We start from the raw sequence: 26,909 nt of genomic DNA, 5'->3' as shown, positions 1-26,909 counted from the left end.
GTTATGGAGAAACTAAGCACCTAACACCCCAAATCACTCAACTCTTTGGGCAAAAGCGACCACGACATCTTAGTGTTTTTGTTATATGGAGTTAAATGTTGAATCTATTGTTGCTGTGGAATTGTGTGATTTCGTTCCGGCAAACATTCCAGCAGTCAAGAGGTTAATTGCAGCAAGCTCTGATTGATCGCTGGAAGGGCAAATGGCAAAGACTTCCGTTTGTGCTACTTGACCGGAAGATACATCACAGGCTGTGGAATACAGCGAACGGAGGGTTGTTGTATGTTTTCCGGGCTGTCTGGCCACGCTCCAGAAGCATTCCCACCTGACGTTTCGCCCACATCTATGGCAGGCATCCTCAGAGGTTGTGAGGTATGGAGAAACTAAGCAAGGAAGGTTTCTCCATATACCTCACAGCAACTTAGATGTGGGTGAAACGTCAGGAGAGAATGCTTCTGGAACATGGCCATACAGCCCGGAAAACATACAACAACCCTGTAATCCTAGCCATGAAAGCCTTGGACAACACATTAAATAAAATGTAAATAAATACTGTAAATAAATAAATAGGCGTCGCACCCCAGCGTTGCCCGTGTTGGTGGCATTTCGGTCCACACAAAAACTTCGCAGAACTTCTTTTCTTCCAAGATTATTATTTTTTTATATTAAAAAAACACAGCCAACCCCAGCCCCACACCTTTAAAATAAACCATAAAACCAGTAGTAGTAACACACTTCCAACAAAACCAGTACGGATCGATGCCCTAGGGCTCACATTATCTACCGCCTAATCCGAAAACTTAAGTTTATGATGCAGTTCGTAGAGTCAGGGCCGTCCAGACCGAGACACAATCAAAGCCCTCCTGACAGATGGCCATCCAGCCCACAAGTTCTTTCTGCAAACCAAAGCTCCGAGGCAGTGAGTTCGCCTGTAGAGTGCTGCCAAAATGTCACGACAGCACACACGCGTGTCTCAATGGGGGGAAAACACGGCCCACGTGGAGCGTCATAGCAAGGTGGTTTGCTCCAGCCGCTCATCCCGCTGCTTCCTGCCTGAGGACAGCTTCTGCCGGCGCTGCTGCGTGGCTTCGCGGCGCTGGCGGTAGGCCAGGAACTCTTCCCGCAGCGCGACGCAGCGTTCCTCAGGGCTCAGCGAGGGCACCGGCGAGTGGGGCCAGTCCAGGGCCCCCACCGACTGGGAATTGGAGGGCGAGCCGTTGCTTTCGTTGGTGGTCTTGGAACCTGCTGAGCAAAGAGAGACGTGGTGAAGGGATACGAACAGGTACCACCGTCTTCAACAAGTGGGCTCGGGCTGTGGCGCAGGCTGGAGAGCAGCTGCAATCAATCACTGCAATGAATCACTCTGACCAGGAGGTCATGAGTTCGAGGCCCGGCTCAAAGCCTATGTTTGTTTGTCTTTGTTCTATGTTAAAAGGCATTGAATGTTTGCCTATATGTGTAATGTGATCCGCCCTGAGTCCCCTTCGGGGTGAGAAGGGCGGAATATAAATGCTGTAAATAAATAAATAAATAAATAAATATAAGTTAGTCTGCCAGAATGGGATTTCGGAGATCCAGGTTCAGATCTCATGAACCTGGATCTCCTGACCTACTTCATGGAAGGAATGACCCACATAGAAAAGATAGAAATGCATCCAGTAAATAAACAGAGACATACTGTATATATTCAAGTATAAGCCCATAGGCCACAGTAATGCGTGGCCGGGCACAGCTAGTCAATTACAATCTATATATATAAAAGGGTAATGAAATTTCGGCCTAGGACAAAACAACAAAACTACACATCCCAGAAACACTAAACTTGGCAGCACAACCCCTCATCCATGCCTCTACGTTCATACAACAAAAAGAGAAGAAAAATAACGTCCAAATTAGAGAGAGAGGAATAATTGTTTTTATCCAATTGTTGCCAGTTAGAAGGCTAAGCTCCGCCCACTTGGTCTCCTAGCAACCCACTCAGCCCAGGGGACAGGCAGAGTTAGGCCTCACTCTGGCCTCTTCCACACTGCCTATAAAATACAGATTATCTGATTTTAACTGGATTATATGGCAGTGTAGACTCAAGGCCCTTCCACACAGCTATATAACCCATTTATAATGGACTTCATGTCAGGGGAAAACCTTTACCCTTTACCTTAACTACCACCAATTCCTCAATACTTTTATTTCCCATACCACCAGACTTCGCCACAGCAACACGTGGCCGGGCACAGCTAGTACTGTATATACTCGAGTATAAGCCTAGTTTTTCAGCCCTTTTTTAAGACTGAAAAAGCCCCCCTTGGCTTATACTTGGGTGAGGATTCTTGTCGGCTTATATTTGGGTCCGCTTATACTCAAAATATATGGTACATTTATTATTTTTCTCTATTATTCTTGGTATTATTACATTTATTATTCTACTCTATTATTGTTGCTACTATTACATTTATTCCAATGCTTTTGGGTATAAATGTAATAGTAGCAACAATAATAGAGTAGAATAATAAATGTAATAATAAATAAATGTTTTATTTCCATTATTTGAAATGTACAATGCTTTTGACACGAAATAAATATTACATTTATTTTACATTATATTATTATTATTATTATTATTATTATTATTATTATTATTATTATTATATTGTATGACACAGCAAACAAGATAGATATGTTGGATTTTGTATCACAAAATCACAAGTCGGACACTTCCCAAGAGCCTAGGACTGTGTGATGTATTTTTGGATGATGCTCGCAGATCCCAGCAGGGTGGCCTTTTGAAGTTGGCAGATCATGATTTTGTCAATGTCTATTGTTTCCAAATGCCGGCTGAGATTTCACTCTGATCTTATTATTATTACATTTATTATTCTACTCTATTTATTATTGCATGTATTATTTTCCTGTTATTATTATTATTATTATTATTATTATTATTATTATTATTCTCTATTATTGTTGCTACTACAGTGATAATAATAATAATAATAATCATCATCATCATCATCATCTTTATTTTTATATCCCGCCCCATCTCCCCAATCATCATCATCATCATCTTTATTTTTATATCCCGCCCCATCTCCCCAAAGGGACTCGGGGCGGCTCACAACAGGGACAAGCCCGAAACAACGAGTAGAGTCTCAGTTATCCACCATAAACAGGCCGACAGAATGTTGGATAAGCGAATATGTTGGATAATAAGGAGAGATTAAGGAAAAGCCTATTAAACATTAAATTAGGTTATGATTTTACAAATTAAGCACCAAAACATCATGTTATACAACAAATTTGTCAGAAAAAGTAGTTCAGTACGCAGTAATGTTCCATCCATGCTTACTCTGCTTCTCCAACTCATGCGCTTCGATGGTGGAGACCGGCCGCTTGGGGTTTTCGTTCCGATACGACTGCAGGGCGTTGAGCAGGTCGGACTCGAGGGTGAGCTCCGAGTCCCACTCATAGCTCTCATCCACGGAGGTGTTCTTCCTAGAAAACAATCCACGGCAGAAAAGGTCTTATTTGATCCTCATTTGGCTCCCGAACCCCCAGGTTGAGAAACACTGTTCTAACCAAAAGCGCTTGTAAACATTGGGCAATAAATCACCACCGACCGAGAGATGGTTGGTTCGAAGCCCGGGTCGGAGTTGAGCTCCCAGCCATTTAATAGCCTAGATTGCTGCCCACTTGAGCAGCTCGAAAACAGCTGTGTCTGTGAGTAGAGAACTATAGGTACCGCTTAATGCGGGGAGGCTAATTTAACTTAACTTACGACATCATAAAATCTGCCAGCCATGTGTGGAAAGGAATGAGGAAGTACTACCATCAAGGACTCGGTGTAACAAGTGGACAATGAAGCAGCAGCTCCCCCTTGTGGCCAGAATCGAGCACACTCTAATGAAGCTGGAAAATGTTAATTGTCTCTAATGCCTGGCGCAGTGTGTTAAAGCATCAAGCTGCTGAACTTGCGAACCAAAAGGTCGCAGGTTTGAATCCGAGGACCGGAGTGAGCCCCCTCCGTTAGCCCCAGTTGTGACCAAATCTGGGGGTTGGTGTTCATCTCCATTTCTAAGTCGAAGAGCCGGCGTTGTCCGTAGACTCCTCCAAGGTCCTGTGGCCGGCATGACTGCATGTAGTGCCATTACCTTCCAGAGCAGTACCTATTGATCTACTCACACTCTGGGGGTTGGTGCCCATTTCCATTTCTAAGCCGAAGAGCCGGCGTTGTCCGTAGACACCTCCAAGGTCATGTGGCCACTGGCATGACTGCATGGAGCGCTGTTACCTTCCCGCCGGAGCAGTACCTATTGATCTACTCACATTTGCATGTTTTCGAACTGCTAGGTTGGCAGGAGCTGGGGCTAACAGCGGGCACTCATTCCGCACCCAGGATTTGAACCTGGGACCTTTTGGTCGGCAAGTTCAGCAGCTCAGCACTTTAACACACTGTGTTAAAATTATTATTATTATTATTTATATCTCAGTCTCAGAAGAAAAACCCTCCTCTAAACAAATCTATAGAATGACCGAAGGATCCCCGAAAGTCTCTATGACCGGACGGGGTCTCACCTTTTGTTGTTGGCAACGATCGATGGTTCCCTTTTGTGCCGGGACTCCTCTCCCGCGAAGCTGTTGTGCCCGTGGCCCGTCTCGGCCAAGGGCGAGCTGAGGTAGCTGCTGGCCAGCGAGGGTGCCAGCGAGGAGGGTCTCAGGAAGGAGGCGCTGCCGCGGCCACTGCTTTGGCTGGTCAGGCTCCCCCGCGGCAACGTCTCGGCGGGCAACCGGCGCCTCTCGGTGGGCAACGGCTCTGCCGGGCGGAGCCAGTTGTGCTCCGAGGAATTGGCTGCGTACAACATCTCGATCGGGGTGCCGTCGGCAAGGGAATGGGTGGGCGACCGGACCTGCGACGGAGGTCCCGGCTCGTTGCGCGGACTGATGTAACTCAGTCCGTGCAAGGACGCTTTCGCCGGACCGGCGTCGACGTCGGGGAGCTTGAGGAAGGATTTTGCGGCGGTCCGTTCTGGAGCAGAGCCTGAGTCGACTTGCACGTCCATGTAGTCCGGACACGGCGTTTGGTCCTCATCTCTCACCAGGGTGAATTCAATGCCGGCCAAGAGCTCGTCGTCATCATCGTCGTCTTCGTCGTCGTCATCGGCGTTGTCACCATCTTCCTCTTCCTCCATCGGCCAGTCTCCGTCCACGTTCATCTCCTTGAAAATGGGCAGGCTCAAGTACTGGAGGATGCCGCTTTGGGACGAGGTATCGATTTGGACGTGGCTATTCTGAGGCCGGCAAAAAGTCCTACCCGTTTGGTTCGGCGAAGGGAAAGCATTCACGGGAGTCGTCAAATGCTCTTGGGGTGACACGGACGCGACGGGACTCACGTCGACGATACGCAGCGGCTCCGCTTCCTCCGCCGGGCTGCTGCTGCCGTAGTCGAAGTAGCGGCCCCGCCGGTGGCCCAAAACCTTGGCCTCGCCATGGGCCCGGCCGGGGTTCTTTTGCCGCAGGTGGATCCCTTTGTGCCAAACGGGTTCCTTGGATCGAGCGGGGGAGAAGGTCTGTAGGTAAGGCGAGGAGTAGTGTTCCCGCGCGGCTGCCGGTCGCGCCTCGTCCAGCACCACGAAGCATCCGTCCGGGCCGCGGCAGATGCGCTCCAGGGGTGACGCCGGTGGCGCCGGATCCCCGACGTGGCTCTCATAGAGAGCGTACTGGGTGCTGTTCCCGGTGTTGGCGGCGGCAAAGTTGAGGCTGAGGTTGGGGTCCGTCTCTTCCCCCCAGAGCAGGCTGCGGTGGGGGCTCTGGTACGGAGAGAGCTGCAGCTTCAGCTTCACAATGCTGTCTGGGCTAGCAGCGCCTGTAGAGTTTCTATTGCCACGTGGTGGTGGTGGTGGTGGTAGTGGGGGAGACGAAATAAAGAAAGTCAGGCTCACCAACTTCATACACATCACTACGTACACTTCTAAACAGGCAACTCGCTGAGGAAGCAATTTCGCCTCAATATAGGATTAAATCCAAGATGATATTAATGCTCACCTTATCGTAAGTATATCCACTTACTAAATTCCGCCGAGTCCTACACTTAAAATCCGGTAGTCCTGGGAGTTATAGTTTCCCAAGGTCAGGACTCACTTTCAATGCCATTATTATTATTATTATTATTATTATTATTATTATTATTATTATTATTATTATTATGACACAGCAAACAAGATCGATATGCTGGATTTCATATCACAAAATCACAAGTCGAACACTTCCCAAGTGCGGTCCTGGGAGTTATAGTTTCCCAAGGTCCATACCCTTCTCTGGGTGCATTTACACTATGGAATGAATGCTCGTGGACCCCACTTGAAATACCATTATTATTATTATTATTATTATTATTATTATTATTATTAGTAGTAGTAGTAGTAGTAGTAGTAGTAGTAGTAGTATGCCCTGTGTCCATGCTGTGCGGTCCTGGGAGTTATAGTTTCCCAAGGTCCATACCCTTCTCTGGGTGCATTTACACTATGGAATGAATGCTCTTGGACCCACTTGAAATACCATTATTATTATTGGTAGTAGTAGTAGTAGTAGTATTAGTATTAGTATGCCATGTGTCCATGCTGTGCGGTCCTGGGAGTCATAGTTTCCCAAGGTCCATACACTATCTCAATCTCCAGTCTGGTGCATTATTCTTCTATGGACAGGGGCACGGAGCACATGGCCTTATTATTTCTAATGCCTCCCCTTCCATCGTAGCCTGTGAAAAGAAGTGAGAGCAAAAGCAAACGGGAGGCGTGAAAGCGAGGAGCGGAGGCGTCATGCAATGGCGGCGGACTTACTGTGAAGGCAGGAGCTTCTTGTTGGGGGGGAAGACGATGGAGGCATCTGGAAGGTCATGAGAACACACAGGGGTAAAATCATATGGAGAGCAACTCAAGAAAACCACAATGAAAGCGGAGAGATGGCTGCCAGGCTGTAACCCACAAACAGACGCACATAGACACATGCACAACGACGCATGCTAACCGGCTTCCGCATTGCCCCCTTCCCCCACCTGGTTCATGAAAAAATTTCCCCTGACCCACTTCCCGTGGAGTGAGAGTGTAACGGATCTGGCCTTAGCAATTGGAGATGGGCGGAGCCAAAGTGACAGTTGGAGATGGGCGGGGCCAAAGTGACTGTTGGGGATGGGTGGAGCCAAAGTGACAGTTGGAGATGGGCGGAGACAAAGTGACTGATGGAGATGGATGAGCCAAAGTGGCCGTTGGAGATGGGCAGAGCCAAAGTGACCGTTGGAGATGGGTGGAGCCAAAGTGACCGTTGGAGATGGGCATAGCCAAAGTGACCGTTGGGGATGGGCGGAGCCAAAGTGACAGTTTGGGGATGGACGGAACTAAAGTGGTCGTTGGAGATGGGGGAGCCAAAGTGACCGTTGGAGATGGGCGGAGCCAAAGTGACAGTTGGGGATGGGCGGAGTCAAAGTGACCGTTGGAGATGGGTGGAGCCAAAGTGACAGTTGGGGATGGGCAGAGCCAAAGTGACCGTTGGGGATGGGCGGAACCAAAGTGACAGTTTGGAGTTAGGCGGAGCCAAAGTGGCCGTTGGAAACGGGCAGAGCCAAAGTGATTGTTGGAGATGGGCGGAGCCAAAGTGACAGTTTGGAGATGGGTGGAGCCAAAGTGACAGTTGGAGCTAGGCAACCAAAGAATTCTTTTTCATTTGAAATTTGGAATTCTTTAACGCCTTTAATGCTAAACTGCTAAACATCTTTGCTGTTCAATGTTAATGAAACCATTATGCATATTTACTGCTCATTGTGCTCTGCCCTACTTCTGTGGGTGCGATACCCTTCAGGGTGAGAAGGGCGGAATATAAATACTGTAAGTAAATAATAAATAAATATAGGAGTGGATATTGTCTTAAGGGACCTGTGCAACACTAGAGGGAAATCTCAGAAGGCTTGGTTCTGCACTGAACATACAATGCCATTGCAATGAACTACAATTGAAGGGTGGGTGGGAAATACTTTTTCTGCCCTTGATCTCCCCAAAGCCCTTTCATCTCAGCCTTCGGACGTGGTCCTCGTGGCCCCATCGCTGCCAGGCTCTCCGGAGCCTCCTTACCTTGCCTCCGTTTGTAGAGACGGGCAGCTCGCCGATGGTTCATGATGCAAGCGGCCATGGTGCTGAAGATCACCGCGGTGCTGAGGAAGCAAACTCCCCCGATCACGCCGGCCAGCACCGGCTGAGGCAGCAGCTCCGGGAGCTGGGTGCGAGATGGGTACACCTCCATGCCTGGCGGGGAGAGAAAGGAGTCGCACCCGGCACCCACATGCACCTCCACGTCCGACGGGGAGGGCAGGAAGAAGGCACTATGGTGGGGGGATAGGAAGGATGGGGCCAGGCTGTGGCGCAGCTGGTTAGTAGCCAGCTGCAATAAATCACTACATGAATTCGAATCCAGCCCGGGTCAGATTGAGCACCCGACCATGAAATAGCTTAGCTCGCTGTTGACCAAAGCAACCCTAAAGACAGTTGCATCTGTCGAGTAGGAAATTTAGGTACCGCTTTATGTGGGGAGGCTAATTTAACTACCAGTAATTTACGACACCATAAAAAAGTCCAGCAGCGTGAGGAAAGGAATGAGGAAGTACTCCATCAAGGACTCGGTGTTACAAGTGGACAGTGAAGTAACAACTCCCCCTGTGGCCGGAATCGAAGCGGGAAGCTGGAAAATGTTAAATTGCCTCTGTGTCTGTCTATATGTGTCGTATGTCTAATGGCATTGAATGTTTGCCATGGATATGTGTATTGTGATCCGTCTTGAGTCCCCTTCGGGGCAGAATATAAATGCTGTTAATAAATAAACAAATTCCCTTTGGAGTGAGAAAGTTTAAGACCCGCCGCCACGATCTCCAGAAATTACCTGTTGTGGAAACATTGACGGTGTTGCTGGGGTCACTGACATAGCTGCCCGCAAAGGCCACCAGGCGGAATTCGTAGAAGGCATCCTTGGCGCAAGAAGGAAAAAAAAGAATCAGATAGGCATCACGAGGGTTTCGCCAGGATGTTGCAATGCAGGCAAATCTCGGCTGCAACGGCTTCAAAAAGGGAAACTCTTTTGCATCATCAGCTCTGACTACACAGGCAGAAAAAGTGACTGGATGGCCATCTGTTGGGAGGGCTTTGATGGTGACTTCCTGCCTGGCAGAAGGGAGTTGGACTTGATGACCTTTGGGGATACTATAATAATAATAATAATAATAATAATAATAATAATAATAATAATAATAATAATAATAATAACCCCCCCGCAGGTGCCACCTTGACGTGGTGGGGGGGCTTAGCTGCTCCAATGATGACTGAGGGCTGTGCTGGCGGTAGTGTAACTACCGGTAGGTCCAACCAAGCCAGAGAGGCCTCAGCTGCGGAGCACAACCAAGAGCACCTAACCCATTAGCATTATGGAGAATCAAACCCAAACGAAGTCTATACTGGCTTGGTCGTCGCTCAGGATAAAAAGGACCGCGGTGGATGCTGCTGATTCTGGACATCCATTGACAAGTGGGCTACGGAATCATCAAAACCCAAATGAACAGTCACAGAAGCGGCAGAAATATACAATGCCAGAAACCCGCACAATTATGAAATGCTACTACAAATCTGAACCTCAAAGGCGTGGCTACCAAAAAAGGATGCATCAGCTATGGAAACAAGAGTACCCTGACTCACAGATAACAGAACCCCGACTGGCTGACCAACGAAGATTCATAATCAGAAACAAAGTGTTCAGTGAAGTTGAACTCGAAGAAATCCAGAAAATTTGCAAAGTAAATTACCATCAGACCACAGCACAGACAGCAGCAGAGACTCCAGCAACACTTGGAATGGTGGAACAGATTGAACCAGAAGAAGGTGTAGAGCTTTTGCAAGAATTTGAGGAACCAGCACTTGAAACATCTGTTGAACCACCAGGAACCTTGACAGCAAGACAACAAGAGCTCAAGGATAAGATCATGGCTCATGCTGCAGCAAATGCAATAAGACAGCGGCTCCCAACTCTAAAAACAGTGCCCAAGAGACACCTGGCGCCTCTCATGAAAGATGTGAATGCAGCACTCTCCACTGTCCAAATAACATCAATTGAACAAACAAACCAGTTTGCCTACAGTGCAGCAGTGATAGTAACAGAAGAGCTTGGGCTCCTACAACCAAGGCAGCCCCAAAGAAAATCGACTGGAAAACCAAAGTGGAAGGTCAGGCTAGAGTTGAAAATCAAAAAGCTTAGATCAGATGCAAGTAACCTGAAAAATATGAAAGAGAAGAAACTGAAGAATGACAAAATCAAGCAATACCTGATCCGAAAGTACTGGCTGAACACCAGAAAAATTGAAGAAGCTTTGGAAATCGTGAAAGAACAAATTACAGCAACAGCCAGAAAAATTGAAAGGTATGAAGCCAGAATCATCCAGTACAGACAAAATCAACTGTTTCAATCAGACCAAAGACGGTTCTACCAGAGTCTGAACCAAACAACAGACACAGTAACCATAAAGCCAGAGAAAACTGCAACAACAAAGTTCTGGAAAGAACTTTGGGAAAACAATAAAAACTACAACAAAAATGCTGGGTGGATAAAGGAGTTTGAAGGAAAATTCTCACAGAACAAAATGGAACTGATGGAAATAACAACTGAAATGATCAGCAAACGAGTGCAAAAAGTCAAGAACTGGACATCGCCTGGTAGTGATCAACTTCATGGATTTTGGCTCAAACATCTGATTAGTTTACATGGAAAAATGGCCCAACAATTCAATGAGATGCTGCAGAAAGGAAGTCTCAGTGAATGGCTAACAACTGGAAGAACATACCTGATACAAAAGGATCCAGCAAAAGGAGCAGCACCAGGAAACTACAGGCCAATAACGTGTCTGCCCACTATGTTTAAACTACTGACTGGCATCATAGCTGACAGAATTCAAGACTATCTTGAAGAAAAAAACATCTTGCCAGATGAACAGAAAGGCAACAAACGGGAAAGCAGGGGCACAAAAGACCAGTTATTGATTGACAAAATGATTCTGGAGAACTGTAAGAGCCGAAAAGCTAATCTTCACATGACTTGGATTGACTACAAAAAGGCCTTTGACTCACTCCCACACAGCTGGATCATCAAGTGCCTGGACGCCATCAGGATTAGTAAAAACGTTGGCACCTTCATTGAAAACATGATGGAGCACTGGAAAACTGAACTGTTTGTTGGAAATGAAAGCTATGGACTTGTCAACATCAGAAGAGGAATTTTCCAGGGAGACTCATTGTCCCCTCTGCTTTTCATTATTGCCATGATCCCTCTGTCAACAATCTTACAAAAAACAAATCTCGGCTACCAAACATCTAAGAATTCTCATAAAATTTCACATTTGATGTACATGGATGACCTGAAGCTGTATGGGAAAACGGAAACTGAAATCCAATCTCTGACCAACACTGTCCGAATTTTTAGCACTGATATCAGCACGGAGTTTGGTTTGGACAAATGTTCGACAGTGGCATTGAAGAAGGGAAAAATCATTGAAAGTGAGGGCATAAATATGCCCAATGGCCAAACAATCAAGTGTCACCAGCCAGAGGCCTATAAATATCTGGGAATATTACAGCTGGACAACATCAAGCATGAACATGTGAAGACTGTGGTCAGTAAAGAATACACACAAAGGGTCAGAAAAATTCTCAAAAGCAAGCTCAATGGAGGCAACACCATCAAGGCCATAAACACCTGGGCCATACCTGTCATAAGATATACTGCTGGCATCATAAACTGGACACAGGTGGAACTGGACAATTTGGACAGAAAAACAAGAAAACTCATGACCATTCATCATTCACTGCACCCTCACAGTGATGTTGACCGGCTATATCTGCCTAGATCATCAGGGGGCAGAGGACTCTTACAAGTAAAACAAGCAGTCAAAGAAGAAGAACATGCCCTGGCAGAAGATGTAAAGCAAAGGGAAGAACCTGCTTTGATTGAAGTCAAAAATCAGAAACTCCTCAAAGCCTCCAGAGAAGGAGACTTTATCATCATCATCAGTTTGATGACCCAAAGTGCAGACTGTGCAAGGAAACCGATGAAACCATTGATCATCTCCTCAGCTGCTGTAAGAAAATTGCACAGACTACAAACAGAGGCACAACTATGTGGCCCAAATGATTCATTGGAACCTATGCAGTTAAGAACTGGTGGGATCACAAACCTGCAAAGGTTGTGGAAAATGAACACGCAAAGATACTGTGGGACTTCCGAATCCAGACTGACAAAGTTCTGGAACACAACACACCAGACATCACAGTTGTGGAAAAGAAAAAGGTTTGGATCATTGATGTTGCCATCCCAGGTGACAGTCGCATTGAAGAAAAACAACAGGAAAAACTCAGCCGCTCTCAGGACCTCAAGATTGAACTTCAAAGACTCTGGCAGAAACCAGTGCAGGTGGTCCCGGTGGTGATGGGCACACTGGGTGCCGTGCCAAAAGATCTCAGCCGGCATTTGGAAACAATAGACATTGACAAAATTACAATCTGCCAACTGCAAAAGGCCACCCTACTGGGATCTGCACGCATCATCCGAAAATACATCACACAGTCCTAGACACTTGGGAAGTGTTCGACTTGTGATTTTGTGAAACGAAATCCAGCATATCTATCTTGTTTGCTGTGTCATAATAATAATAATAATAATAATAATAATAATAATAATAATAATAATAATATACATCACACAGTCCTAGACACTTGGGAAGTGTTCGACTTGTGATTTTGTGAAACGAAATCCAGCATATCTATCTTGTTTGCTGTGTCATACAACGTTGTTGTGTCAATAATAATAGATTATGATAATGAAGTCTCCTTCTCTGGAGGCTTCCAAATAGAGGCTGGATGGCCATCTGTCAGGAGGGCTTTGATGGTGTCTTCCTGCCTGACATAATGGGGTTGGACTCCATGACCATTGGGGCTCTCTTCCAACTCTAGTATCAATAATAATAACAATAATAATAGATGATGATGATGATAAAGTCTCCTTCTCTGGAGGCTTTCAAGCAGAAGCTGGATGGCCATCTGTCAGGAGGGCTTTGATGGTGTCTTCCTGCCTGACATATGATAATGGGGTTAGACTGGATGACCACTCTAGTATCAAAAATATTATTATTATATATTATTATTATTACAGTATTAATAATAATAATAATAATAATAATAATAATAATAATAATAATAATAATAGATTATGAAGTCTCCTTCTCTGGAGGTTTCCAAATAGAGGCTGGATGGCCATCTGTTGGGAGGGCTTTGATAGTGTCTTCCTGCCTGACATAATGGGGTTAGACTGGATGACCACTCTAGTATCAACAATATTATTATTATATATTATTATTATTACTGTATTATTAATAATAATAATAATAATAGATTATGAAGTCTCCTTCTCTGGTGGTTTCCAAATAGAGGCTGGATGGCCATCTGTCGGGAGGGCTTTGATGGTGTCTTCCTGCCTGACATAATGGGGTTAGACTGGATGACCACTCTAGCATCAAAAATATTATATTATTATTATTATTATTATTATTATTATTGTTGTTGTTGTTGTTGTTGTATTATTATTATTGTTGTTGTTGTTGTTGTTGTTGTTATTGTTATTATTATTAATAGATTATGAAGTCTCCTTCTCTGGAGGTTTCCAAATAGAGGCTGGATGGCCATCTGTTGGGAGGGCTTTGATGGCGTCTTCCTGCCTGACATAATGGGGTTGGACTGGATGGCCTTGGGGGTGCCTCCCAGATTTGTGATGCTATGAACAGAATCTCGGTTGCAACTCGGACATGAGACCCCCGGCCCACCACCCGGTCTTCCCACCCACCTTGATTAATCCAGGCACGAGGAGCTGTGTCTCGGAGCCCGGGATGGCTCCCTCCAGCACCTCCCAGCCCCCCTGGTCCTGCCGCAGCTCCAGTGCGTAGCCACTCAGGCCCACGGAGTATTGGAAGGGGGGCTCCCACAGCAGTAGGACCCCCCGCGTGGTCTCGTTGGCCATCAGGGCCTGGGGCGGAGAAAGGAACATCTGCAGGGTGGGCGTCAAGGGCTCCGGCGGCACCGTGTTCGTCGGGAAACCTGGAAAGAGAACAACAACAACAAAATAATAATAATAATCAAAAATCAGAAACTCCTCAAAGCACAGCAGACAAAAAAACCAGTACAAGAAAACCGCACTACAAACTAGAGCTGACAGCTGGCACAACCAAGCATTGCATGGAAAATTCCTTGACAAAATTGAAGGAAAAGCTGATAAGGAGAAGACCTGGCTCTGGCTCACGAATGGGACCCTGAAGAAGGAGACAGAAGGCCTGATCCTTGCAGCCCAGGAGCAAGACATCAGGACAAAGGCAATTCAGGCCAAGATCGAAAAATCAGGTGATGACCCAAAATGCAGACTGTGCAAGGAAGTTGACGAAACCATGGACCATATCCTCAGCTGCTGTAAGAAAATTGCACAGACAGACTACAAACAGAGGCACAACTACGTGGCCCAAATGATTCATTGGAACTTATGCCTCAAGTCCCACCTCCCAGCAGCAAAGAACTGGTGGGATCAAAAACCTGCAAAAGTCTTGGAAAAGGAGCACGCAAAAATATTGTGGGACTTCCGAATCCAGACTGACAAAGTTCTGGAACACAACACACCAGACATCACAGTTGTGGAAAAGAAAAAGGTTTGGATCATTGATGTTGCCATTCCAGGTGACAGTCGCATTGACGAAAAACAACAGGAAAAACTCAGCCGCTATCAGGACCTCAAGACTGAACTTCAAAGACTCTGGCAGAAACCAGTACTGGTGGTCCCAGTGGTGATGGGCACACTGGGTGCTGTGCCAAAAGATCTCAGCCAGCATTTGGCAACAATAGACATTGACAAAATCACGATCTGCCAACTGCAAAAGGCCACCCTACTGGGATTTGCGCGCATCATCCGAAAATACATCACACAGTCCTAGAGACTTGGGAAGTGTTCGACTTGTGATTGTGTGATACGAAATCCAGCATATCTATCAGCTCTAGTTTGTAGTTGGTAGTGCGGTTTTCTTGTACTGGTTTTTTGTCTGCTGTGCTTTGAGGAGTTTCTGATTTTGGACTTCAATCAAAGCAGGTTCTTCCCTTTGCTTTCCATCTTCTGCCAGGGCATGTTCTTCTTCTTTGACTGCCCCCTGATCTTCTAGGCAGATATCACTGCATCACCGTGAGGATGCAGTGAATGAGGAATGGTCATGAGTTTTCTTGTTTTTCTGTCCAAATTGTCCAGTTCCGCCTGTGTCCAGTTTATGATGCCAGCAGTATATCTTATGACAGGTATGGCCCAGGTGTTTATGGCCTTGATGGTGTTGCCTCCATTGAGCTTGCTTTGGAGAATTTTTCCGACCCTTTGTGTGTATTCTTTACTGACCACAGTCTTCACATGTTCATGCTTGATGTTGTCCAGCTGTAATATGCCCAGATATTTATAGGCCTCTGGCTGGTGACACTTTATTGTTTGGCCATTAGGCATATTGATGCCCTCACTTTCCATGATTTTTCCCTTCTTCAATGCCACTGTCGAACATTTCTCCAAACCAAACTCCATGCTGATATCAGTGCTAAAAATTCGGACAGTGTTAGTCAGAGACTGGATTTCAGTTTCCGTTTTCCCATACAGCTTCAGGTCATCCATGTACATCAGATGCGAAATTTTGTGAGATTTCTTAGATGATGATGATGATGATGATAATTATTATTGTTATTTTGTTATGACACAGCAAACAAGATAGATATGCTGGATTTCGTATCACAAAATCACAAGTCAAACACTTCCCAAGTGTCTAGGACTTTGTGATGTATTTTCGGATGATGCGTGCAGATCCCAGTATTATTATTATTCTTATGGTATTATTATTGGGAGCCGCGCTTACCTAGTGGCACAGTGGTGACGATCTCGCTGAAGGGCCCGCTCCCCAGTTTGTTCTGAGCCAGGACGCTGAACTGGTAACTGGTATCGGGCTGGAGGTTCTCCACCATGATGTGGGAGGCCCCGACAGGCACTGGCACCGAGACCCAGTCATGGTGGGGGCGGTTGAAGCGTTTCAACCTGTGGACGAAAGGGTATTTAATCGAGATGGGGAAAAGACATGGTGGTTTTGATACAGAAGGCAGAAGAAACCCGTCAGCGCTCTTGCAGCAATCGTGCTGGCCATCTGTCGGGAGTGATTTGATTGTGTCCTTCTGCACCTACATCCAGAGAGCACTATGAACCCAAACAGTGATGGATCTGGACCAAACTTGGCATGCATATCCTATGTGCCCACATTTGAATGCTGGTGGGTTTTTGAAGGGAATTGGCCTGGACATTTGGGAATTGACAGTACTGGGATGCATAGTTTGTTGGATTATGGTTGTTTGTGTATGAAATGTAAATCAAGTGTTTTCTGCTGTTTTGCAAGAGTGTGTGTTTCAGCAATGAAACAGTTAACATTAGGCTAGCTTTGACTGACAGCTTGCTATGACCTATGGGGCTTGGTTTCCGGCCTTTGGAGGTCGGAACTTCCTTCGGACTGAGGAATGTGCTTTCTTATCTCTGTGTGTGTTGAGCTGGTGCTTGCCGAGGCAAGAGGCTATAAAGAATGCCAGCTCAGAGCAATGGCTTTTGCTGTGTATTATAGATATTGAAATAAATGTTTGGAATTCAGACTACAGATGTGTTTGAGTCTGACATTGAACAGAGGAATTGGTGTGGCAGACGATTGCAACCAATTCATCAGGGTGTTGGAGAAGATGATTGATGGAGTTTGAAGAAACCCACCCGGCACGCACCCTGACTCCCACGCCGACATAGTTCACCTGCAGTCGAAGAGCCCCTTGAACCCCACCAATGATAGAATTGGGCCAAACTTCCCACACAGAACCCCCATGACATACAGAAAACACTGGAGGGATTTGGGCTCTGAAAACCATCAGAAATATGTGTTTTCGGATGCCCCCCCCCCCAGAGGTCATGACCCCCAGGTTGAGAAACACTGACAATATCTATGGAACTTGCTTCACTCTGTTCAGCCCTAGGGTTAACTCTGCAACCTGTTATTCAAAGAGAGAAAAGACTACACAACATAAAAATAAAATAATAAAAATATAAAATCTCTATATATAAAAGGGTAATGAAATTTCGGCCTCAGACAAAACAACAAAACTACACATCCCAGAAACACTAAACTTGGCAGCACAACCCCTCATCCATGCCTCTACGTTCATACAACAAAAAGAAAAGAAAAGAAAGTCCTAATTAGAGGGAGAGGAAGAATTGTTTTTATCCAATTGCTGCCAGTTAGAAGGCTAAGCTCCGCCCACTTGGTCTCCTAGCAACGCACTCAGCCCAGGGGACAGGCAGTTAGGCCTCACTTAGGCCTCTTCCACACTGCCTATAAAATACAGATTATCTGATTTGAACTGGATTATATGGCAGTGTACTCAAGGCCTTCCAAACAGCTATATAACCCATTTATAATGGACTTAATGTAAGGTAAAACCTTTACCTTAACTACCACCAGTTCCTCAGTACTTTATTTCCCATACCACCAGACTTCACCACAGCAACGCGTGGCCGGGCACAGCTAGTAAATAATAAAATAATAAATAATATATATATATACTAGCTGTGCCCGGCCACACGTTGCTGTGGCGTTGTCTGGTGGTGTTGGTGAGAAATTATTGAGGTAGTGGTGGTATTGAATGTCTGTTGTATGGTTGTCTTTATGTTTAGTATGCCTTTGGTTGCTTGTGTACTGTGAAAGTGGTGAGGATAGAGGGGGTCTATGTCCCTGTGTAGTGTTGTATAGTATTTATCCGTTGTCCTTGTGTTGTGAATGCTTGGATTGTGTCCTGCTGCATAGTAGAAAGGGTTGGGCTGGATGGCCCTTAGGGGTCTCTCCAAACTCTTGTGCCTGTCCCCTGGGCTGAGTAGGTTTCTAGGAAACCAAGTGGGTGGAACTTAGCCTTCTAACTGGCAGCAATGGGATAAAAACAATTATTCCTCTCCCTCTAATTAGGATTTTATTTTTATTTTCTTTTTGTTGTATCAACCTAGAGCCGTGGATGATGGGTTGTGTTGTCAAATTTCGAGGTTGGGGAACCTGTAGTTTTGTTGTTTTGTGGGTCGCCGTGATGCCATCATTCTTTTATATATATAGATACAAATCATCTCACAACTCACAGTGGTGTGTACCAGATGCTAAATCTCTGGAAATAGCCCCCATCGAAGCCCGGCTCCCAGGTGATGTTGACCGCCTGTTGAAGCGGCAGCAACGAGACGTTGGCCACCGTGTGCGGACTCGTCCCTAGAAAGAAACGGCAAAAGCAAAGGAGGAAAAGAGGACGGGAGAGGAGACATCAGCACTAACTTACTGAAGGCAACATCTGAAGGCAGCCCGGAAAAATCACCGCAACCCAGTTTTCAATGTCCTTCTCTATTATCCTTGAGCAAAGTACTCACCCAATACGTAGATGGTGGTGGTGATGCTGACGTGGGCCACCCCGTTGTTGGCCGCGCACTCCCATAAGCCGTGCTGCTCCTTGGTCAGCGGGCGAAGGACCAAGCTGTTGTTCGTGTCGACCTGGGCGTTGGCCAGGCCCTTGTTGCCCATCTGCAAGGCATTGTCAGGAGGAGGAAGATTGAGACACCGCATTTCAACACACTTTTTAATCCCTTTTTCTCCCGACACACACACAAAAAATATGCGACCATTACGTGATGAAAAAAAACTCAATTTCAGAACTCCGTTTCAGATTTCTTAAACTGTCTCATCTTCGAAGAAACAAAAGGAATAATGAATCTGAGCCCCAAACATCAACATATACAAAAAAAGTATGCGACCATTACATGATGAAAAAAAGCTCAGTTTCAGAACTCCGTTTCAGATTTCTTAAACTGCCTCACCTTCGGAGAAAAAAAAAAAGAAATAGTGAATCTCAGCCCCAAACATTGACACACACACAAAAAAGTATGCGACCATTACATGATGAAAAAAAGCTCAATTTCAGAACTCTGTTTCAGATTTCTTAAACTGCCTCATCTTCGGAGAAACAAAAGGAATAATGAATCTGAGCCCCAAACATTGACACACACACACACACACAAAAAGTATGCGACCATTACATGATGAAAAAAAGCTCAGTGTCTGAACTCCGTTTCAGATTTTTTAAACTGCCTCATCTTCGGAGAAAAAAAAAAGAAATAATGAATCTAAGCCCCAAACATCGACACACACAAAAAAAGTATGCGACCATTACATGATGAAAAAAAGCTCAATTTCAGAACTCCGTTTCAGATTTTTTAAACGACCTCATCTTCGGAGAAACAAAAGGAATAATGAATCTGAGCCCCAAACATTGACACACACAAAAAAAGTATGTGACCATTACGTGATGAAAAAAAGCTCAGTTTCAGAACTCCGTTTCAGATTTCTTAAACTGCCTCACCTTCGGAGAAACAAAAGGAATAATGAATCTGAGCCCCAAACATCGACACACACAAAAAAAGTATGCGACCATTACATGATGAAAAATAGCTCAGTTTCAGAACTCCGTTTCAGATTTTTTAAACTGCCGCATCTTCGGACAAAAAAAAAGAAATAATGAATCTGAGCCCCAAAAATCAACACACACAAAAAAGGTATGCGACCATTAAGTGACGAAAAATAGCTCAGTTTCAGAACTCCGTTTCAGATTTCTTAAACTGCCGCATCTTCGAAGAAACAAAAGGAATAATGAATCTGAGCCCCAAACATCGACACACACAAAAAAAGTATGCGACCATTACATGATGAAAAATAGCTCAGTTTCAGAACTCCGTTTCAGATTTTTTAAACTGCCGCATCTTCGGACAAAAAAAAAGAAATAATGAATCTGAGCCCCAAAAATCAACACACACAAAAAAGGTATGCGACCATTAAGTGACGAAAAAAAGCTCAGTTTCAGAACTCCGTTTCAGATTTCTTAAACTGCCTCGTCTTCGGAGAAAAAAAAGAAAGAATGAATCTGAGCCCCAAACATCGACACACACAAAAAAGTATGTGACCATTACATGATGAAAAAAAGCTCAATTTCAGAACTCCGTTTCAGATTTCTTAAACTGCCTCATCTTCGGAGAAACAAAAGGAATAATGAATTTGAGCCCCAAACATCAACACACACAAAAAAAGTATGTGACCATTACGTGATGAAAAAAAGCTCAGTTTCAGAACTCCGTTTCAGATTTCTTAATCTGCCTCATCTTCGGAGGAAAAAAAAGAAATAATGAATCTGAGCCCCAAACATCGACACACACAAAAAAAGTATGCGACCATTATGTGATGAAAAAAAGCTCAATTTCAGAACTCCGTTTCAGATTTCTTAAACTGCCTCATCTTTGGAGGAAAAAAAGAAATAATGAATCTGAGCCCCAAACATCGACACACACACAAAAAGTATGCGACCATTAAATGATGAAAAAAAGCTCAATTTCTGAAATCCATTTCAGATTTCTTAAACTGCCTCATCTTTGGAGAAATAATGAATCTGAGCCTCAAACAGCTGCTTAATGATTACACAAAGAAAACCTAGAAGCCAATTTTTGAGGCGTAACGATTATGCAGTGGCGACTATTATGTGGTGAATTGCAGTACTACACCTCATTTCCAGATATCCTGAAGCCATTGACAGCACCAGTACACAACAACAAAAAATATAGTAACACCAAAGTGGGTCGAGGATATGTCCGAAAGGGGCACCTCACCTTGGTCCAAGAGATGACGGGAAAGGGGTCCCCTTGAGCGGCACAGGGAATGAGCAGATCCCGCCCGACCTCCTGGAAATATTCTTCCTTGGGGCGAAGGGTGAAGGTGGGAGGATCCTGGGCCACAAACACAAGAGATGCCAATAAGCGACATCCAAAACGGACAGAGTTGGAAAATACAGAACGAGAAGTGATTGGGGCACCTATCGAGGGTTCATTGTTGTTGTTGTTCAGAAGACGAGGGGATTGTTTTATCAGAGGCTGTGAGGACTGATGGGTTTTCCAGTGAGGGAAAGGCGGGGATTTTAGATCAGGATTATGCCTGGGAGAATGGATCTCAGAGATAGAGAGATGCTGTGTGTGAAGATGTTTTATAACGACTAAGGCTCTTTCAGGCAGGAGGGATTTTTTTTTTTATCCCACCACTGCCACCAATTGTAAAGAAGAGAGACGTCAGAGGATTATTTAGTTTATATTATCATATTACATTTTATATTCACTGCCACCAGTTATTAAGATGTTTTATTTAAAAGCTGCCATCAGAGGTAAAGATGTTTATAATGCGGCCACCAGATGTTAAGGGGATTATCAACTCTTGCCACCACTATGGGATGATATAGCCACTGGCTACTTAAGAGACGAGACTTTTTAAATTTTATTTTTCTTCTTTCTTGTTTGCTTTTGATGGTAATATAGATTCCAGAGACTGAGATGTTAAAAAGAACAAGAACACGTTTATTCAGGCACAAGCTTAATGGTTACAGTAATTTCTTTTTAGAGGCACTTAGATTAACAGTTGCAAAGCTATATTGAGGTGTTTCAAACTTCTTAAAATATCACTTCCTTCTCTACTGCTTTAAACTTTAAATTTCAATCACAGACTATCTGTTCCTTATCTAGAAACAGACTACCTTAAAATAAGTCACCAAACTTATTTTAAATTGACTCAAAAATCAAACATTTGAGCCTCCCTGATCCCTTCACTGAGGATCAGCCCTCTCTGTACCTCAGTAGGGCACAGACTAACCTAAAATAAGTCACCAAACTTATTTTAACTTGACTCAAAATCCAACATTTGAGCCACCCTGATTCTCCAACTGAGAATCAACCTTCCCTGTGCTTCAACAGAACACAGACTGCCTTATAAATTCATTACAAATTGGTGGCAGCGGGTGGATAAAAAGATTCCCCCTGCCTGATAGAACCTTAGTCGTTCTTAGTCCTTTACAACCTGCAACTAAATTTGCATTTTAATATAATATATAAACAGCCTTGCTTACCTTCAAGAGGACACGAGTGGGTGCGGAAGAGCCAGCCGTGCCATAGCTGTTGTACGGGGTGCAAGTGTACACACCGAGGGCATCTTCATTGCTTGTGGCAATCACAATGGCACCATCGTTTTTCATTGACCAACCTGGGAACTAGCGGGAGGAACAAGAGGAGGTGAATCACACCCATACATGGGGAAAGGATTAGAAATAGCTGGGTGCTGAGGGAAATACCTTGCCTAAGTCCAGTGGCTGTCCATCTTTGGTCCAGTTGACGAAGAGCAGGGGAGGGTTGGCTTTACTGGGGCATCGGATTGTACCTTGCATTCCTATTGGCAATAAGGTCTCAGAAGGCATGTTGCTCACTTGTGCTGGATCTGCAGAAAGGCAGGCGGAAATTGACATTGGATAATAATAATAATAATAATAATAATAATAATAATAATAACAATAATAGAACATCAATCCACATGCTGCAGAAGGCAGCACTTCTTGGAACTGTGCACATTCTGTAAAAACACTTCTAATATCCTAGATCTTTGGGAAGAGCCCGATATTCAGAGACACTTGAGCCTAATGTGCATGTCTGCTGTGTTGTTATGTACATATTAATCTATAATAATAATAATAATAATAATAATAATAATAATAATAATAATAATAATAACAACATACCTATTTTTCTCCCTCTTATATTCATAATGCTATAATATAATTATGGTGATGATATAATAATATTGTAATAGGCACAGGAAATACCATAGGTGCGATTTCACAGAGACCACGAAGGAGAATCTGTATGTATGTATGTATGGGGCTGATGGACCTTGGCATCGGAGAGTTGTAGTTCACCCGTATTTCGAGAACACTAAACCCAGCAAGTGACAGAGTTTTTGGGGATTGTAGTTCACCCACCTCCTTACGCATTTTCTAATGGGATCATTAGGCCCTTTTCAAATAATCCGGGCCTTGCCAAGCTAGTAAGAATATAAAAATAATCTGTACCAGGGATAGCACCAAGACCTTGGAATATGATCCCTTCAAGTTTGTTTACAACTTATTTGAATACTTCGTTTACAGGAGTCTGAACTCTGCATAGACACTGCAGACAACTATGTGTTTATGGTGGGCTTAGTTTCATAATTATCAGGAAACTGAGCGCTTACACAGAACGGTGAGGAAGGCGGAGGCAGTCGGTGGTCTTCTCAGCCCGTTGCTGGGAATGCAAGTGTATTTTCCTGAATCATCCAGGGTGGTTTTCTGAACTAAGAGGCTTCCGTCTACCAAAATGCGGATCCGGGGCTGGAGGTGGCTGAAAGAGAGGCAGCTCCAAGCGGTCACAACCCTGAAAGCTCTGCGTTGCGATGCCTGCCGTACGTCACACAAACAATGCTCCGTTGCCCTTGTCCTTACTTACCTGAGGTGGAAGACATTCGTCTTCCCTTGGAACCAGCTGTAAGTGAGGTTGGCAGGGTATGCCTCGGCTTGACAGGTCATGAAGGCATCTTGCGTAAGGTTGACTGTGACGTTCTGCGGGGGGCCCACAATGACCGGCGGTCCTTGGGGAAAAAGAAACAGGACATACAGAAGGACGTACAGAACCTGAACTCTCTCCTATTTTCCTGCAGAAGCTGAGCAATTTTCCCCTGGAACCCGAACTCTCTCCTATTTCCCCGCAGAAGCTGAACAATTTTCTACAGACCCTGAACTCTCTCCTATTTTCCCACAGAAGCCGAACTATTTTCCCACGTAACCCGAACTCGCTCCTATTTCCCCGAAGAAGCTGAACTATTTTCCCACGGAACCCAAACTCTCTCCTATTTTCCCACAGAAAGCTGAACAATTTTCCTGCGGAACCTGAACTCTCTCCTATTTCCCCGCAGAAGCTGAACAATTTTCCCACGGAACCTGAACTCTCTCCTATTTTCCCGCAGAAGCTGAACAATTTTCCTGCAGAACCTGAACTCTCTCCTATTTTCCCGCAGAAGCTGAACTATTTTCCTGCGGAACCTGAACTTTCCTATTTCCCCGCAGAAACTGAACAATTTTCCTGTGAAACCTGAACTCTCTCCTATTTCCCCGCAGAAGCTGAACTATTTTCCTGCGGAATCTGAACTCTCTCCTATTTCCCCGCAGAAGCTGAACTATTTTCCTGCAGCACCTGAACTCTCTCCTATTTCCCTGCAGAAGCTGAACAATTTTCCTGCGGAACCTGAACTCTCTCCTATTTCCCCGCAGAAGCTGAATTATTTTCCTGCAGAACCTGAACTCTCTCCTATTTTCCCACGGAACCTGAACTCTCTCCTATTTCCCCGCAGAAGCTGAACAATTTTCCTGCGAAACCTGAACACTCTCCTATTTTCCTGCAGAAGCTGAACTATTTTTCTGCGGAACCTGAACTCTCTCCTATTTCCCCGCAGAAGCTGAACAATTTTCCTGTGAAACCTGAACTCTCTCCTATTTTCCCGCAGAAGCTGAACAATTTTCCTGCGAAACCTGAACTCTCTCCTATTTCCCCGCAGAAGCTGAACTATTTTCCTGTGAAACCTGAACTCTCTCCTATTTCCCCGCAGAAGCTGAACAATTTTCCTGTGAAACCTGAACTCTCTCCTATTTCCCCGCAGAAGCTGAACTATTTTCCTGTGAAACCTGAACTCTCTCCTATTTCCCCGCAGAAGCTGAATTATTTTCCTGCAGAACCTGAATTCTCTCCTATTTCCCCGCAGAAGCTGAACTATTTTCCTGCGGAACCTGAACTCTCTCCTATTTCCCTGCAGAAGCTGAACTATTTTTCTGTGGAACCTGAACTCTCTCCTATTTCCCCGCAGAAGCTGAACTATTTCCCAGCAGAAGCTGAACAATTTTCCTGCGGAACCCAAACTTTCTCCTATTTCCCAGCAGAAGCTGAACTATTTTCCTGCGGAACCTGAACTCTCTCCTATTTCCCCGCAGAAGCTGAACTATTTTCCTGCGGAACCTGAACTCTCTCCTATTTCCCCGCAGAAGCTGAACTATTTCCCAGCAGAAGCTGAACAATTTTCCTGCGGAACCCAAACTTTCTCCTATTTCCCAGCAGAAGCTGAACTATTTTCCTGCAGAAGCTAAACAATTTTCCTGCGGAACCCGAACTCTCTCCTATTTCCCAGCAGAAGCTGAACTATTTTCCTATGGAACCTGAACTCTCTCCTATTTTTGCCCAGAACCCAAAGTCTTTCCTATTTTCCTAGAGGACCTGGACCTATTTTTCCCATGGAACCTGAAATCTCTCCTATTTTCCCGCAGAAGCTGAACTATTTTTCCACGGAAGCTGAACTCTCTCCTATTTCCCCCCAGAACCTGAACTCTCTCCTATTTTCCCACAGAAGCTGAACCCGAACTGAAACCAGGGGTACACTGATTATCAATATGATCTTTGTACTCTGGCATTAACTGTATAATACTAATCTAAAGATTTTCTGTGGAAACCCCTACGATGCTTTTGCAGCACCCTAGGGCTCCATGGAACGTGGTTTGGGAACCACTGGTTTAATGTATATTGCAGTGTTCTGGCAGGTAAGATTTTGCATGCAGGAAGTTCCATTATTTCCAGATTTTTTCAAATGCCTTTCTTTCTGGTTACCTTGAACCCGAAGCTGGGTTGTGTGGCTGATGCTTCCCTCCTCGCTGGTGGCATGGCAAGTATACGCTCCGGCGGCGGCCCTCTCCACGCTGGTGAAGACAAGAGTCCCGTTGTTCACCTGGCAAAAACGTACACCATTCAGGGCAGAAGCTAGACATGGCAGATTGGAACAACACACGTTCATTAAAGAGAAGCTGGATGGCCATCTTTCGGGAGGGCTTCAATTCATGGCAGAATGGCATTGGACTGGATGGCCCTTGGGGTCTCTTCCAAGTCTAGGATTGGGCCAAGAAATTGAACCCGCTATCGAAAGATGGGCAATGTTGATTTATGACACACTGTAACATAATGATACCTTCTAACCCTGATCAATACCATTGATCCAGACAGAGAGGCATCATACCTGTACCTTGTCTGCACTGTCAATGGCCTGGTTGTCCCTCTTCCAGGTGATCACAGGCTGAGGGTTTCCTGCCGCGGAGCAAGTCAGAGTGAGCGGGTTTTGGTCTGGGACTTCCACAAAAGGTGGCGGGATCTCCTGAAAAGCGGGAGGAGCTGAAAGAGAAAGGGTGATGAGTATGACGATGATAAGATGATGATGATGATAAGAAGTGGGCCTGGTTGTGGCGCAGCAGGTTAGTAGCCAGCTGCAATAAATCACTACTGACCGAGAGGTCATGAGATCGAAGAAATTGTTGGATTGAGCTCCCGACCATTAATAGCCTAGCTCGCTGTTGACCTAAGCAACCTGAAAGACAGTTGCATCTGTCAAATACGGAATTTAGGTAACGCTTTATGCGGGGAGTCTAATTTAACTAATTTACGACACCATAAAACTGCCAGCAGCGTGCAAGAAAGGAATGAGGAAGTAAAAGAAACCCATACAGTTGATGGTGAGGTGGATCCAGGTGCCGTTCTGGAACTCGTCGTCGCTGTTGGGGCGGTCCAGGAAGAGCACGCGGCACTCGTACCAGCCCTGGTCCTCCGGGCGCAGCGCCTCGATTCGGAGGGAGGCGCCTTCTTGGATCCGCACACGACCTGCAACGCAAGCAAGAAACGCTGACTTCCCTCTATTCATTCCCAAAGCGAAGACATATACGTCTACGACAGCAAAAGCCACAGACTCCTGTGATACGTTACAGACCACATTTATCTGGAAAAATCTCTGGAGGTAGCCACTAAAA

General features: G+C 45.1%; 1 protein-coding gene across 3 annotated transcripts in view; it reads right to left on the bottom strand.

Moving 5' to 3' along the window:
- Positions 1 to 633: 633 nt before the first annotated feature.
- The window catches only part of igsf9 (immunoglobulin superfamily member 9), a 67,791-nt gene continuing 41,515 nt past the window's right edge, over positions 634 to 26,909 (bottom strand). Inside the window, exons 4-21 of one of the 3 annotated variants that reach the window (XM_062964767.1) lie at positions 26,611 to 26,763; positions 26,135 to 26,280; positions 25,726 to 25,843; positions 23,524 to 23,665; positions 23,273 to 23,418; positions 22,341 to 22,483; positions 22,119 to 22,259; positions 20,839 to 20,955; positions 18,559 to 18,709; positions 18,280 to 18,403; positions 15,989 to 16,164; positions 13,909 to 14,159; positions 8,917 to 9,001; positions 8,115 to 8,285; positions 6,831 to 6,876; positions 4,570 to 5,868; positions 3,344 to 3,489; positions 634 to 1,245 (exon numbers count right to left, since the gene is read on the bottom strand). In XM_062964767.1, coding sequence (XP_062820837.1) covers positions 1,007 to 1,245; positions 3,344 to 3,489; positions 4,570 to 5,868; positions 6,831 to 6,876; positions 8,115 to 8,285; positions 8,917 to 9,001; positions 13,909 to 14,159; positions 15,989 to 16,164; positions 18,280 to 18,403; positions 18,559 to 18,709; positions 20,839 to 20,955; positions 22,119 to 22,259; positions 22,341 to 22,483; positions 23,273 to 23,418; positions 23,524 to 23,665; positions 25,726 to 25,843; positions 26,135 to 26,280; positions 26,611 to 26,763 — 3,794 coding nt within the window. In that variant the 3' untranslated portion in view covers positions 634 to 1,006. Of the gene's footprint in view, positions 1,246 to 3,343; positions 3,490 to 4,569; positions 5,869 to 6,830; positions 6,877 to 8,114; positions 8,286 to 8,916; positions 9,002 to 13,908; positions 14,160 to 15,988; positions 16,165 to 18,279; positions 18,404 to 18,558; positions 18,710 to 20,838; positions 20,956 to 22,118; positions 22,260 to 22,340; positions 22,484 to 23,272; positions 23,419 to 23,523; positions 23,666 to 25,725; positions 25,844 to 26,128; positions 26,281 to 26,610; positions 26,764 to 26,909 lie in introns of all 3 variants that reach the window. The other 2 variants (XM_062964765.1, XM_062964766.1) reach the window with 2 other exon arrangements.

This window comes from Anolis carolinensis, unplaced genomic scaffold (genome assembly GCF_035594765.1).
Source record: "Anolis carolinensis isolate JA03-04 unplaced genomic scaffold, rAnoCar3.1.pri scaffold_14, whole genome shotgun sequence".
Lineage (NCBI taxonomy): Eukaryota > Metazoa > Chordata > Lepidosauria > Squamata > Dactyloidae > Anolis > Anolis carolinensis.
This window is presented reverse-complemented; position numbering and strand designations above follow the sequence as displayed.